The following is a 16,182-nucleotide window of genomic DNA, read 5'->3' as shown; positions in this document are numbered from 1 at the left end:
CTGCTGCCTGTCTTGCAAGCGCCAAGTCTCGAGTTTGATCCCCGGTACCAAAAGAAAAAAAAGAAACTAGAATTCAAATCCAGATCAGACTGGCACCCAAATTCCCATGCCCTTTTCTAGTGGATTCTTTATCTCCTTTAAAGTGTACATCTAAATTCAAAGCTCATAGTAGGTGTATTGGTTTTCCACCAACCTAGAGTAGGGCTGGACACAGGATACTGATGAACGTACAGGGTCAACTGGTTCCACTGAATCAAGTGGAATATTCATAAGATCCTAGGAATGGCTTCGATCCTTGCTGTTATAGTGTTTCCACAACCAGCACACCTCAGAGCTCAAGCCTACTGGCCCCCTAAAAGTGAACCCCATCTGCAAAATCCATGCCTACTCTTTTAAAAAGGTACTGACTGGGGCATGGTGACGCACACTTCTAATCCAAGCACTCTAGAAGGCTGACACCGGAGGATGACAAGTTTGAACCCAACCTGGGCAATTTAGGGACTTAGACCCTGTCTCAAAATTAAAAAGAAGCAGGGATGTGGCCCAGTGCAAAGCTCCGGGTTTCAGTCCTCAGTATCACCAAAAATTTAAAAAGCTGGCCGCCCACCTCATCTATAATACTGTCTCCCTTTGTCCCATTGCAAAAGGGACATTCAGGCTAACAAGAACCAGCACTGACTGCTCTCCCAGTAAATATGCAATGCTTCCCCCGTGTGGCAGAGACAGTAGAATGAAAAGAGAAAGGGCTTTGGGGGCAATTAAATAGGGACCTGCCCTCCTACTTCTCAGTGTTTATGAGACTTCAATTTATTTATTTAGTGCAGTACTAGAGATTGATCCCAGGGCCTTCTCACTGAGCTACATCCCCCAGCTTTGTTTTTGTTTTGTTTTGCAACAGGGCAGGTTTTCACTAAATTACTCAGGCTGGCTTCAGCCTCCCAGAGTCCTGGGATTATAAGCATGTGCCACCACACCCAGCCAAACAACCTATTAAAATTCTCTGAATCTCAGCTTTGGCACTTGTAAAATGGGGAAGTAATTCACACTTCATGGGATGGTCCTGAGGAGTGAGTGAGAACAATGTACATGAACCAATCAGGAAGCCTCCTGGCACAGAGCCTGCAGTCAACATTGTTATTTATTATGATCCCTATTGCTTTTGAAGACTCTGCAGCAAGAGGGAGTTCACCGTGGCCAAGGCACTTTTCATACTTCACACATCAGTTCTCAGGGCTGCATTTAGGAAGCCACTTCCAGAGGAAGGGTTCCATTTGGAAAGATTTTCTTTTGGAGGAAGAGATTTAGCAATGCGAATGTAATCCTGACATGTCTCTGTTTTCTTCTGTCTTCAGTAATACATCTCTTCGAGTTTTCTTTCTACATTCTATCATTTCTATCACTGACCCCTGTTGTTTCATTTTCACATTAAGCAATTTTCAAATTGATACAAGCCATTCAAAAGATCTGATCTCAGCCAATCCCAAGAGCAGTATTCAGCTGGGATGTAGCCTGCCATGAAAGGACTTAAATAAAAGAAGAATTTTCCCAAGTTGGATCAGATTTATAATCACTGATTATGGTTGATCCTCATTATTTGTGGCAGTTATATTCATTAAAGGCTCTGGAAATATTCAAATAGTGAATACTGAACTATTTTTCCTAGGGAAAATATAGGGTTGGGTTCCCATAGGACTCTAGGCACCTTTTCACCTCCCAACCAGTGTATAAATTGCTTTATGAGTGTTTCTGTGGTAAGGACACCTTGTTAGACTATACTGTTGATCCATTTTATTGCATACTCATATATTCTCTGGAAGGTATATCTCAACCTTCTTATGCTTTAGAATAGCAGGCAGTATTTCAGCACTATGCTGTGCCTTTTTAAATAGCAAAATCACCAACAAAAAGCACAGAAATAGGGAAACATATCTCTAAGTAAACAGAGAAAAGGACATTTGTTTACACTATAAAAGGAGAAGACAGAGCCTCGCCACATTGGACCTCAGTTGGTGATGTGCACACTTGGCCAACTCAAATTTTTTCACCTGCGCATGTCCACAAGTGACCAAAAAACTGTTTCTTATAGATCTCAGAATCACAAATACATTTTAGTGAAGAGGTAAATTTGCAAATTCCACAAATAATGAGGACTTGCTGTGCATATTTATAAAATATAAGTCATTGACTACGTCTAATGAAAGTAAGTTTTCTCCCAAAAGCCAATGGGATAATTATTAAAACATTGGTCTGTCATCTTTTCCATCTGTTTGATTATTTTCCTCATGGCATCTGTTTTTTATCTCATAAGGTACGATGAAGAGAGATCTTTTAAGAGAAGTGTGAGGTAAAAATCTCCTGATCTCTATTCATGCTGGACCCTCTGTGTGTATACTCCAGTGTTTTACTTGTGGGTGACCTCAACATGCTACCAGAGCAAGAGGTTGTGTATCAGTCCCTTCTGTACCATTTCTAGTCTTTGTCCTGTGCATAAAGCTGTTGAGGTCAACCTGATTTGCAATGGAAACCTACTGAACCAGATACACCCCTGACTTGGCCCAGGCTGCAAGCTAACTCACTGTACCCAACACACTCACCTGGGTGTTCTCAGCTTTATTCAGCCAGCATGTTTCAGATCCTCTTGCTACTTTTACATCCACCTTTATGAAGGTATTTCCAAAGTAAACATACATGAACATCCGATGGGAGGCAATTAAGCCATGTTTACCTGAATGTGTCTTGGTGCACCAGAGTAGTTTGTAAAACTACACACACCCCTTGCATTTGGCTCTGCGCTGCTGAGTTACTCTCTCATGCTCTGCTTGCTTCTTTTTTGTTTCTTTTCTACGTTGATAATTTTTGCTCATGCAGACTGGATGAAGAACTGAGAGAAGCATCAGAAGCAGCTAAGTAAGACTTCATTTTCGTTTAGCAGCTGGCTTGCATTTCAGGAATGAGCGGGGAGAATCTGCATGACTGGTGTCTCATTCTAGCATCCCGTAGACTGTAATGTTGAACTTAGAAAATTCCCTTTCTGCCGTGGTAAATGCAGTGTCTGTTGCTACTCCATCTATTTTCCCCCATGATCTTGGTTATCTTGAAGAAAGCACTTGTCAGTGTTTAATTTGTTTAAACACACATGCCATCAGACACCACAAAAAAAGAATGTAGCGCAGACACTGCCACAGAGTGTAACCTCCACATGACCTTTAGATATATCTAGGTAACAGATCCTCACTAATTCATACCTATGGTGAGAAGTTATGGCAAGTCAAAATTTGGAAGATTGTTGTAGAATCAATTTTATGTCCTTCCAAGATTTACAATGACAATGGCACCTTATTTAATGAGCTGGAAATATTGCATACCTCACAGCCTCCAAGCTGCTTCTCTGAGGGTGAGGGAGTCATTGCTCACTATTGTTGAGGTCTGATATCCAAAAAGGCAAAGTCCTAGTTCTCATGAAAATATAAATGGAACACATGCCAATGGTTTTATTCAACCAATTACTTAATGAGGGAATCAGTAAGGTATTAAAACCAATTTGAAGAGTATTTGAGAAGCTCTCTGTAGCATCCCCTCTTATCTACAGGGGATTTGTTCCAAGGCATTCCATGGATGCTTCAAACCACAGATAGCATCAAAAACTATATATAGTATTCTCTGTTTATTCTTAGGCATAGATACCTCTGATAAGCTTTAAATTATAAAGTAAGCAGTGTAGGAGAGTAACAATAATAGCTTATAATGAAATAGAACAATTATAACAATATACCATAATAAGTTACTTAAAACATATAAATTGTTTATTTCTGGATTGGATTTTTCAATTTAATATTTTCAGACCATGTTGGGGGCTGGTAACTAAACCCTCAGGAACCAAAATGCAGACAAGAGTGCATTACTGACTAGGCAAGTTATAAAAGAGGGCTTAGATGAGGCTTGTTAGCTCAGACACAAAAGTGGCTCGTGTCCAGTAAGGCTATAGACTGAAAGACTTGGTTATCTTTTCCAAGGCACAGAAAGTCTTTGTATTTCTGCCGGACATAAATCTACAAGTTAACCTCTGTCCCTACAGAGCTGTAAAACAGCCCTGGAAAGTTAGGGGAGAACTGCTCTGAAAGAGCACCGGTCATTTCCTTTTCTTGTTTCTAAGTTACAAAGAATTTTATGACACTTTATGTTGATTGTAGAACAAGTACTGTTTGGAAAGTTTGCTGTCTTAAGTACATTAAACTTCTACCCTATTTCAGATATTACTTATACTATTAAGTTTTACACTATTAACTTTTAACAAGCTTTCATTTTAATAGCTATTACAAAAGCAGAAAGCCTAGACAATGTCCAAACAGCTACAAAGTCTAAGTAAATATGATTTAAACAGTGAAATTTTTCTTCTTAATTGTAAAAAACAGTTCTTCATCCAAACAATCCATGTAGACACTTTTTTCCTATGGTACTTTTTAAAGGCAGGTAGCTTCTAGAATTTCCTGCCTATGTGTGGATATTTTATATTAAAAATTAAAGAAAAGATTTATGCTGATGCTGCCAGTTTCAGGAATATCCCTTGAGAACCTCAACCCTAAAGTAAAGGGCTGAATAAAAATAATTAGATTTGTTTTTTAGCAGTCCATGCCCTTGCTTTGAATTGAGTGCATAAGCCATTTGCCTGAAGAATCCTTCCCCAAGTGATTCTCTGTCTTTTGATGTTAAGTTGACAAATATTTGCAAGTTTGAGCATGTGTAAAAAGAAAGCTTTCTATTCTGTTGACTCCACCAATGACTGGAATACCTCAGAATCCTATCATTTCAGCTACAAACTACATCTCCTAAACTACGTTTCAGCCCCTTAAGTGGCCCCTAAGTCCTAGGACAGACTCTGAGGATTGAAAACCACAGTCACTATAGATCTGTGTTTAGAACCAGACACACCCAGGTCCCTCTTATTGACAGCTTTATCCAGACTCTCCACATGACTTTATTAGACAGCTTCAGGCTGGGGCTAACCAAAGGCAAATACACACTTTATCAAAGAACAAAACCTATTTTGTCCGTGGTGTTGCTTCCTTTCTATAGTGTTTTTAAAACATTCTCTCCTCTCACATGCACACACACCATCAACACATACACTATAGCACAATCACATCCCATCTCCAATAAACTTTTAGGAGGCAGTTTGTTCATCCTGCCCCATCTTTTCTTTAAAACCTTAGATCTACACAGGAAGGAAAGTGCTTTTGAAGGATAATAGTATCCCATTCTTATTTTGCAAACAGGGAAGAATCCATCTGGTTCTGTGGAGTGACAGTGTTAAATGATTTGCAAATTGCTGTTTTCTTTGGAAGGATTATTCCAAGCTGAAAAAAAAAAAAGTAGAACGCTAGATTTGGAAAGTTGCCTTTTCTTGATCCATTCCAGCTTTGCTAAGTTTTTCTAGCACACTTTGAACACTTATTTGACTGTCCTTATTCATTAAAGTCGCCAAATATTCTCCATAAAAATACCAGACCACCAGCAAGAAGAGTAGAGAGTGAAGGAAAAAAAACAAAAACAAAACCCACTCCCTTGCCCAGGGAGATACTCTTCTGCCATTTTCAACAAAATACTTAACCTAAGTCTCAAACCTCTTATCTATAAAAATTAACTTACAAAATTATTCACATTGCAAAAGAAATATTTACATTTAAAAAGGATCATAGAATCCCCTTAAATAGTTATTTGCAAAAATATTTATGGGGAGGAGAGTAAAATTTGAAGTATAGTAAGTATTGATGAGGAATTAATAGAAAGCAAAGTTTACTAACAGAGGAATTGTTACCAATTATGGAGTATCAGAAACAGCTACTAGTGCCCAAAAAACATAAACACAATCAAAATCTTTTATTTCATTGTTTCATGTGGTTACATTTTTCTTCCTGGACATATTCAGATTGGGTTAATATTGAGATTCATTGGTGCTCTGTGAACAAATATCTGTATGGGGTGGTAAGTGTCTGGTTATTTTTCTATAACAACAAGAAAAGCTGACACTTGTATTTTCTCTTTTCTTGAAAAATCCTCATTCTTGTGAAAATTGAAAGCGGTATTCATGTATAAACAGAATTAAGCTCTGTAAGGGGGACTTTCTCTTGTGTATAAAATATTTGATTGTTTGGAATATAAATAATATTTTACAATATTTAGTTCACTGACTGAACGATTTGACAAGTCAGGCAAAAATAACAAGGACAGAGGAACTCTCTGGAGGTGTTTGGAGTTTTTAATGTTCCTTTTGTTTCTAAATCTTGGATAATTACTGTATTTCAAAACTGGTGGTAAAGGAGCCACAGCTTAATCTTGTCACCAGCTCAGGTGTCGATTTGCTCAGTAGTACCAATGGGACCACATTAAAGCAGTTCCAATGCCCCAAATCAGGGTTGGTGACATGCAGTAAAAATGGAGAAAATATTGACTGCTTCCTATTTTTTTCTTTGCACTCAGAACTAGCTGCCTTTACAATGATCCAGAAATGTCTTCTATGGAGAAGGAGTAAGAATTCCCCATCAACAACAGCTATGTGGTTACTTGTAGTGTTGTATGGCTGGGCTTGGAAAGAAAACAAAATGCATTCAGGATTGGGTAAACCCCCTTTAGATGTTCAGCTTTTATTGCGATATTCCTGAAATTAGAAACTTGAAGAGAAATTTGCCAGCTTAATCCTTCTCTTTAGTGAGCACCACTAAGGACAACTTAAGTCTTTACCCACCATTCTATTTTTCTAATCCAAAAATGAGGAGAAAATAAATATTGGAGCCAGATGGAGGAACATTTGGGCACCACAACTCTCCTTTCTGAATTATGTCATCTATTTTAATTAGTGAGAGCCAAAACTTCCACGTCCATGTAATAATTTGATGGTATGGAAGAGAGATCCTTGTTTTGCACATTCCAGGAGGCGGTTGAGTTTGCACAGGACTTTAGGAATCATTGCACTGGATGATTCTCATCCTGTGAGAAGCAGAAATCTGACACATATTGAGTTCTTAGCATGTGGCAGACTCTGTGCAAAAAGCCTACACACAGTATCTGATTTAATCCTCAGAGTAATCTTGAGGAACATTTTACAAATAAGAAAGCAAGGCATAGAGAGATTATCTGACCAGTTCAATGTTTTATAGCCATAAAAATGGCCCAGAGAGATATATTATATGCATGTACCAATCTGCCAAAATGAATCTCATTATTCTGTATTACTAATAAGCATAAAAAAATGTTTAATTGTCCAGAACTGGGATTTGAAACTTGGTCATACAGATCTGGAGCCAATAGTTTTTAAATCAGAAAGTAGCGTTCTTTGTGCTCACATAGGTGCCCCGTCACTTATTTAAGAATAAAAGTTACTCACCTAAGAGAACAGAGCTCAATAGTGGCCATGCCAGTTTCAGGGATGCAACTGTCATCACTGATGTGTTCTTAGAGAGGACATTGTGACCACCCAGCAAGGGAATCCTAATTTGGTTTGAGTGATAGAGCTTGAACATTGTTGGTATTCCCAGAAATCAAGAAAAAGAGGCAATAATCAAATGTAAATATGCCTCTGTTGTCACCTTTTATGTGCCCTCAAGGCCCACAGAGAAGTTGGAAAGACACAGTTCAATACCTCTGAGGTTGCCATGTTGACTTTACAACTTAGTCAACTTCTGTTGACTTACAACAGAAGTTCAGACGTCACAACTGAAAAGAGAACAAAGAATAAAGTTTTAATCACATGGCTATTTTCTGAAAGTCACTGTTGTCCTACCTTTTCAGATGAAGGCTACAAAGCAAATTGCCAAGTGAAATCCTGCAAAGGAAACATAAATCTCAGTCCACCATAATCCATTTTGCAAATACACAATACATTTCCTCCTTTAGCAAAACAGGACTGCTTGAGCAGTTACAGCTCACAGCCCAGTTAACAAGCTTTGTGAAAGGTATGTCCTGAATCCTGGTCACTCATTAGCCTATCGATGGCTGTTACATCTCCAGGCTTACCCACTCCTCTGCTGCTTTGTTTGGTATACAGTGCTCTTTGGGTTGGGAGAAGGAGAGCATTGCTTCTAGTGTGGGTTGGCTCTGGGATGGACATGGGGGAGGGAGGGATGCTACAAACTGTCAAAGTAACATGCCACTTGGTGGAAGAACACAATCTTCTCAAGGCCTCCCTTTCCTTCGGGTCTCTCTTTCCTGTCACTGCAGGGCACCGGATCATTATGAGAAGGGCGTGATTCTAGATAAGGGACAGGAGTTCCCTAGACTAGTTTTTCCTCCTGACTTCCAGTCCTAGATTTTTGTCTTTCTTGGTGTTGGGATGAGGGACTTTGCTTAAATTCCTCTAGCTTCGGTTCACTATAGGACACCAGGAACAGAAAAGAATACTGTATGGAAGCATTTTACACCTTCTGTAGCTAGTATGGAAAGGATAAACTGTAAAATGGGCACAAGCTCTTTCAAGTGCCTTCATCAGGCTGAAAATAAAATGAAATGTGAGCTGAAGCTGTCACATGCTTTCAATTTCCTCCAAGAAGGCAGGGAAAGTTAATGCCCTTCCCTTCCTACATAAAACAGAAATGTTTTTATTCAGCATCAAACAAGATTGTCAGAGACTTCGTAAAGAACCTCATTTAAATCTTTAGAAGTGAAAATGGCCTATTGTAAAATTATCAGATGGTTGCTTTGTCTCACTGCAAAGTTGACTATAGAAAACTTAGCTCACTCTGAGGTATATGCCTTTAAAATATTCAGTTCTGATTAAATGCAATTTTTCCCAAAAAGGATACATATTTTTCAATAGTCCCAGGTATTTTTCTCCTTCACTTTTAAGTTCAGATTTTATGTATTCATGTCCTAAGCCTGTAGCATGGCTTTGGTATTTTTACATATATTTAAAAATTATATGGTCAAAGGTGGTTCTGTTTGACTAGACTGGAATTAGTAGCATTGGCAATAACTTCATTAGTGCCACGCGATAACTGTTGTCTCCAAAATTCTTCTTCAGAGTGTTTCCTTGTATTAAATTATAAGAAAATTGTCTGCTTTTAACGGTTTCTTGCTCTTGCCATCCACTGGGTAAGTAGATTTCAGTCTTTCAGCTTTTTTGGTTACCAAAAGCTAAAGGGATGAATTAAACCCCAGGAGATTTACCAAAAAAGTCAGAACAAAAAATAAAAATGAAGTATTTTGAGATGGGCAGCCTCAGATTTTTACTGGGGGCCCAGATGGGGAAACAAAGTGACCATGTACTTTCAATTGTATATAATGTTTTTGAAAACCTTCAATTGCATGTCTTGGTTTAGACTTTTCAGGCAACATGCCTCAAAGTTTGGCTCAGTGATGCCTTCCTGGCTTGCAACAGAAAATGAGCCAACTCCATGAGAGAAAAATAAAACTGAAGGTACCAGATTTCTTGGAATCACTGCATCCCAAAGTACCTTTTAGGAACAATGCTCAAGCAATATAAAAAATGACCTGTACAGTAAAAGTATGGTAGAAGGGAAAGGAAAAAATATGAGATAAGAAATAAATGAAAACAAAGCCTTTGCAAATAGGGAGGCGGGAGGGGTTAAAGGGAGGGCAGGGGAATGGGGAAAAAATAAGAACCAAGATATACCATGTAAAGGTACAAGTTCCCAATGATGAATGTAAATGTACTGTATACCTAAAATGTACCGATAAAAGAATTTAAGAGAAATTAAGAGTATGTTAGAAAAACCCCACAGTGGATAAAAGGAGGACGTCACCAAAGTACAGTTCTCTAGATGAGAAAACAAGACCTGGCACCTGGCACCCTTCACAGTGCTGAGCATGGCTGGGCTCCAAAAACACCTTAAACAGACAAGATTATCACAAGTAGAGCAATTAAAGTAAAGAGATGATTTTCCTGTTTGAAAAACACCTGAGGTACAACCAATAAATACTAAGGCATTAGATACAGCTGAAAACACAGAGTGCTTGCTCCTTGGCATTCTGTGAGAGGCGTGATTGCTCCGTCCGATTGAAAATACACAAAAGGGGCTGGGGATTTAGCTCAGTGGTTCCGGCACCTGCTGTGAAAGCTCAAGGTCCCGAGTTCGACCTCCGGTACCAAAAAAATAAATAAAATACACAAGAGGAAGCATAGAGCAGGCAGTTGTCTTGGCCCAGTTCCCACAACTACAAAATGGTGAAATTGCTGAGGGTATTTCAAAGGAAAGATCCTTTACAGCTATAAGCTAGAGAAGCAGCATGGCTTACCAACGGCTTTATTTGCAAAACTACCAGAAGGAACACTACTCAGCTGAAGAGTCCTCAAGTAAACACTGAAAGAAGCCTTTGCAGCAGGCACACCAATGATTCAGGAGGGCCAAGATAGTGCAATCTGCAGATACTTCCTAAATTGCCTTTTTCAAACCTTGTTTCTCTGTTTTTCATGACTAGAGTTCTGATTTTTCACTGGCTTTTAGTTCTCTTCCTCGAGGGTAGATGTAGTAGGAATTTGTATTTCATCCACTAAGCAGCAGAAGAGAGACACATGTAGCTTGAGGGAAAAATTTTTGTTTGTTTTGCAAGGTTGAAGATAGACTCCAGGGCCTTGCACATGTCAGGCCAGTGCTCTACCACTGAGCTACACCCCCAGCCCCAAGAAAATCTGATTTATTCCCTACATATGTGGGAACCCAGATACCCTCCCAAGTCTTTTTTTTTTTTCTTAGTTATTAAGACCCATTTTATCAAATTAGCTAGTCTTTTTAAATTAAATCCTTTGACTACTAGAAAGTAATTTTTTGTTATTTTTTTTGTTTTTGTTGCTATTATTTTACTCTTTACCACTTGCTATTTAGCACTTGTCAGATATTACTTATTTCAGGCAGATTATTATGTTTGCTTCACAAGTTTATTAAGAAAGGTTCTACGGAGAAACAGAACCAATGTTCATACCAAAATTACAAGAATGAATTTATTAGGTTGGCTCATACAGTCATAGAGGTCTGAGATCCCCACGGTGGCCTCTTGAGGGCTAAGGATTAGGAGAGCCAGTAGCTGCTCAATCCAGGAAGCCAGAAATCCCAGAATAAGAAAGAAGCCAATATGCAGGCTGGGTGTCAGGCTGAGAGCCTAAAAGTCCCCTGGAGGGCTGCTGGTGCAAGTCCTTTTTCAAGGTGTGAAGAACCTAGAGTCTGAGGGCAGAAAAACATGTCCTCAGAGGAAGGGAGGCAGCTCCTGAGCTTCCCTGACCCTCTTCCGATTTTCGGGCCCATGTCTGTCCCCAGCGATTGGCTGGTGTTGCCCACCTTAAGGACAGCCCTTTCTTTCCCGACTGGCTTCATGGCCCTCAGGACAGCTTCCCGGAAACACCCACGCAGACGCTTCCCTCCCTCAGCCCAGTCAGGGCCACAGCACAAGAGTATCCATTATTATATGGAAAAGGCATTTACTGAAAATAGATCCTTTATTTCCAAAATAGAGTAGTAGTGTTTCTTATCTGAACTGACTTCAGGAATAAGCCTTAACATGCACTGTTTGTTTCTCTGAATCATTTTGAAAAGGTGTAAAATGCTTCCAGAAAACAATTTTGTAAATAAATAAAATGTTCCTTATTTTTGAGAAAAGCTTAGCAACTAGGGGAGGATTGTGTTTTACTAGATTTTTCTAGTACTATAAAGAGCTTGCATGATTTATTTTCAGTAAGTCTTCTGAGGAAAAAAGGCAAAGACATCCCACAAAGACACTCATTATTGAGTGTTTCTCAGTTGGTTTCTCCTGTTTCTCCCTTCCTCACAGTATGGACCTGAAGCTAAAAGAAAAGCCCTAGCTGGCTCTGGCTGGAGAAGAAGGCTGCTCTTTCTTTGTGGTTCTAAAGAGAAACACATCTACCTGGAAGAGACAGGGCTGACATCACCTTTTTCCACTTCGCACTACCTGGTGCCATTCTAAATTTCTAAGGGGTGAAACAGGAAAGGAGTTTGTTTACTTTTACCATGTTCTATGAAATTGTGTGTATTTTCCTATTTTGCCAATTATGTGCCTCAGAGTTTTTAGTTGAACCTTAGCAAGAAAGTAGGACTTTCCATTTAAAGATTTTGTTTACCCTTGGTGTAGTGGTATGTGGTCCCGTAGGCAGATGTTTAGCAATATGCTAACTTTAAATCCATTGTTAAGGGTAAGTGGACTTATCCATAGATAGCTAGATTGCTTCACAGTAATCACTGAAAATTTCAAGTACACAGGGCTCACACTCTGCCATACCCAGTGAGAGTTGCTGCCCGTAATGCCACCTTTACAATTCGAAGCCTGCTTAGGAAGCCATAAGCCAGACACAGGTGTGAAAACATCATCAGCCAAGTGAATCATCATCACATAAGTCCTCTTTTACTTCTCAGAGGGAGGCCAAGGTTTCTTATATCAATTTTAATTATCATGATTACATGATTTATTTTAAATATCATGATTTACAAAAATGGATCTTTTAAAATATTATTTTCTCCTATGAATGTTGAATACCTTCATTTGAAAAACTTAAGGCTGAATTAGTGGTGGTCTATACTTTGGGCCACAAACCAGGCTCTAGAAGTTATACTTTAAGGGTAAAGAACTCAAATCCCACTCAAAAATTATTTGGGAACATTTAATTATCTAAATTTCTCTCTCATGTGCATTATAGAAAGTGATTTGCTCTAAGACATTCTAACCTGATCACAGATTTAAAAAGAAATGTAAAAAAATAAATAAAAAGAAATGTATGTGCTACCATTTACAAAATAGTTTATAGTTTTCATATGCCCTTTAAAATGCCAATGTGACTTCAAATCTGTTGGGTTTTAGTAGAGTTTTGCAAACAATGCCAACTCTAAGGGTACCATCATAAGCTAAGGATGGTTTTCACATTTATGGTTGAAAAAATTTCATTTTTCATGACACAAGAAAATTATTCAAATTTTAGTATCCATAAATAAAGTCCTATTGAAACACAGCCACATAAATTTGTTTTTTTTACTGTTTGTAGCTACTTTTACACTACCTCAGAAGAGTTGAGTAGTTACAACAGACCATATGGCCACCAAGCCAAAAACATTTACTGCCTTTACACAGAAAGTTAGCCAGCTTCTACCCTACCAAATATGTCTTTCCCACTCTACTCCTCACCATTTGTATTTGATTTCTTCAGCAGAATGAACAAATAAGGCTACAAACTAATTTTTTTTTGGCAAAAGAAATTTTCAACATCTGCAGACAGTCAAATAAAATACATGGTCTGCTAAGAAAAGACAAGGACTGCTAGGTGCAAAAGCATGGCACAAGTTGTAACCGCAATGCTCAAAGCAAACCCTTCTTAAAAGTTCCTCCTGAGCTATTTTCAGGCATTGTGGAGGTCCTTGATTTCCCTCTGGAACCATTCTTAGTCTCCAGTGTCACCCTTTACAAGTAAGCTGGCAGAAATAAAAATGTAATGGAGAGGGGGCTCTGCTGTAGCCTCAGGGCAGTAACTCAATGGAGACAGCTGTCTGGGATACTTTGAGCTGTGGGTACAATAAGCCCTGGATTGCTTTGACGTAGACATCTCTGCATAGACCACTGAGTTTCTCTGCCCTTACTGCTTCATGTCTGCTTCCACCTACCTTCCACACATGCTCACACAACATACATGAGTCAGCTCTTTCCTCCATTAGCCTCCATAGTTACCTATCATCCCTTGTTATGCCTTCCAATTTAAACACTGTATCTTTTTGGATCTCCTTTCTCATGTCTGGCTTATCTGAAAGAAAAACCCTACAGCCCACCCACTCTTACAGCCTACCTCTACCTTTGGAAGCCCAAATAATGCCCGCCCCCACACATGGTGTTGACATAACCATAGTTACCCAATTCTGCTTTGTTTACCTGCTTAACACCTTCCCTCAGTAGTGTTCCATCTTGGAAGATGAGCTATGTGGTTTCTGTAACTATGTTGAACCTGAGTCATGAGGAATCCAGGGTTCAACTTAGTAGTACAAACCTGAGGACACAGAGGTGTGGGTAGAGGGCTCCTGTTACAGCTGCTAGTCATGGCAACAATTTCACCAGTCACACTGTCTTTGAACTGGTCAGTGACTCAAGTGGTAACACTGTGTGAAGCTTCCTCTTCCCACACAGAAATTATGAGCATCTTTCCCAATCCAACAATATTGTTTGACCATCCTATATGCTACAGATCCATTCTGATATTGAGGTATCTGCTATTTTATTACCTTAAAAGGGCAAATTAATTTAAGTGCATGTGCTAGAGAAAAGCTACCATGTAAATTCAATCCAAGTAAATAGAAGCATAGGTAAATCCTGAAAAAATAGTCCCTACACAGATAGGTAGACCAATGTAAACTTTCACATCATTCAGCTCTCTAGCTCTTGCATTCTGAGCATTCTTGCTTTGGTTCTGACTTCTGGGAACTGCTTTGCACTTTTCCTGTAGATTTTTTGTTAAAGGAACCAAGGGCTCATTATGGGACAAAAGTATTGTTTGTATTCAAAGTGGCAACTGTTCTTTGTGTAGCTCTTGATTTAAACCAAGAACAAAAATTTGCACAGAAGATACCGTGGAGGAGTGAGAAGGTTTGAGAGCAGTAGCTGTGTAAGGAAGAAACCCTGAAGTTCCTGCTGAAGCCATACAGTGTTTTATAGGGTTCCTCCTAAGGCCTATGCTGAGATGTGGAAGTCACCACTCCTAGTCCTTGTTATCAAGATATCACTGAGTGTTCAGTAATGGTACTTACTACATTTGCAATGCGCATCTCATCATAATGCCTCAGTAGTTTACTCCCTTAGAAACATTTAGATGTGCACAAATTAATCTTTTATATATTTAAAAAATTTTCTACCCTGTATAAGATTGCTCAGAATAAAGTGTCTATGAATAAATTTGTCTATTGGCAAATAAATTCTCCCTAGTGTGGATTAATAATATAAAAATATGTAAAAACAGAATATATCTATATAACCTCTCTGTATCATTCAGAAATAAAAGTTGATTCCACATGTTTATGGCTTGCTTTCTCTGAGTCAGCAACAATCTTTCTCCAGCTTCACTTCACATTGACTTTTATTTGGACCCCAGCCAGCTTGGCACTTGGTACTGGAGGACTATAGATATTCAGGCCTTCCTGGCCACCCGAGTGTCATTCTCCTTTCAGTTTTACATTTCATGTATCAGTTTGACCACTATGCTTTCAAATACATTGTTTACTCTTCGGTTGAACAGTTTCTGATTTTGGGAAATATCTCCATCTTTCATGATAACTTGGTTTTGCCAACTCCTCTCTTCTCTGTCCCTTGGTCTATATTTACTTTTAAATTGAAAGGTACTTATCTAAGTGTTGGAGGACATGATTAGCATAGGAAAGGACCTGGTTTGATCCCCTGCACTACACACATGAGTGCACACACACACACACACACACACACACACACGCACCATTCAATGTCATTTTATTTTCAGTTGTTTTATTTTTAAACTTTTATAACTTTCATGATAAACTGGAGTGAGGAATCAAAACGAAACAAAACAATAAACAGATCTGGACTTCTGCTTTCTAGAAAGAAAGTTGTTGGATGAGCCAAATGAGAAGTCACTTTATAGTAACCGAGGTACCTACCACGTGTTCCCATTACTGATAAGTTCTGGGGAGATTTTCCTCTACGGAAGGAAGGGAAGAAGCAGAACAGGAGACAGATGTAATTGCAGGCAAATGAAGATGATGTTATTTCAAAGTAGATGGTGAGATTCGATCTGCTATGATTACCTAACTCAAGTGGAAGCAATTGGAGGTGGGCTGTGTCCAGTACTTGGGGAAAGGATGGGTAAAATGTGACAAGCAAACCCTGGTATACTACACGGTTGTGAGAAGCAACAAACCATATTCACAGAGCAACACGTAAATCATAGGGTAGAGTGGAAAAAGCAAAAGACAAACTCAGTATTTATATCATGGTGCTATTTACATAACTTCTAAAACAAAGCTATATTATATGCAAAGTCCATGCATATTTAAGGACTTAGCATACTGACTAAGTATATGGTGTGGAGCTCAGGGATGCCGTTGGAACCTAAATAAAAATCAAAACAGGACTCTTATGGCTGAAGTTAAAAAGTGGAGAAATGAAGACCAAGTTTCAGGAATCAAAGTCAGGACTTTCAGCCATAACTCATAGAAAAGC

At 38.9% G+C, this 16,182-nt stretch overlaps 1 protein-coding gene across 12 annotated transcripts in view; it reads left to right on the top strand.

Moving 5' to 3' along the window:
• Prune2 (prune homolog 2 with BCH domain) overlaps window positions 1–15,007 on the top strand; it is a 307,927-nt gene extending 292,920 nt beyond the window's left edge. For 4 of the 12 annotated variants that reach the window (XM_087184137.1, XM_087184136.1, XM_087184125.1 and 1 more), the window contains one exon: window positions 1,353–2,302. In XM_087184137.1, the coding sequence (XP_087040263.1) occupies window positions 1,353–1,518 (166 nt within the window). In that variant the 3' untranslated portion in view covers window positions 1,519–2,302. The other 8 variants (XM_087184126.1, XM_087184131.1, XM_087184127.1 and 5 more) reach the window with 5 other exon arrangements.
• The last annotated feature ends 1,175 nt before the right edge of the window (window positions 15,008–16,182 follow it).

Source organism: Heterocephalus glaber, unplaced genomic scaffold (genome assembly GCF_053883595.1).
Source record: "Heterocephalus glaber isolate CG9 unplaced genomic scaffold, H.glaber_assembly_v1.0 deba00001481, whole genome shotgun sequence".
In the NCBI taxonomy this organism is placed as follows: Eukaryota; Metazoa; Chordata; class Mammalia; order Rodentia; family Bathyergidae; genus Heterocephalus; species Heterocephalus glaber.
This window is presented reverse-complemented; position numbering and strand designations above follow the sequence as displayed.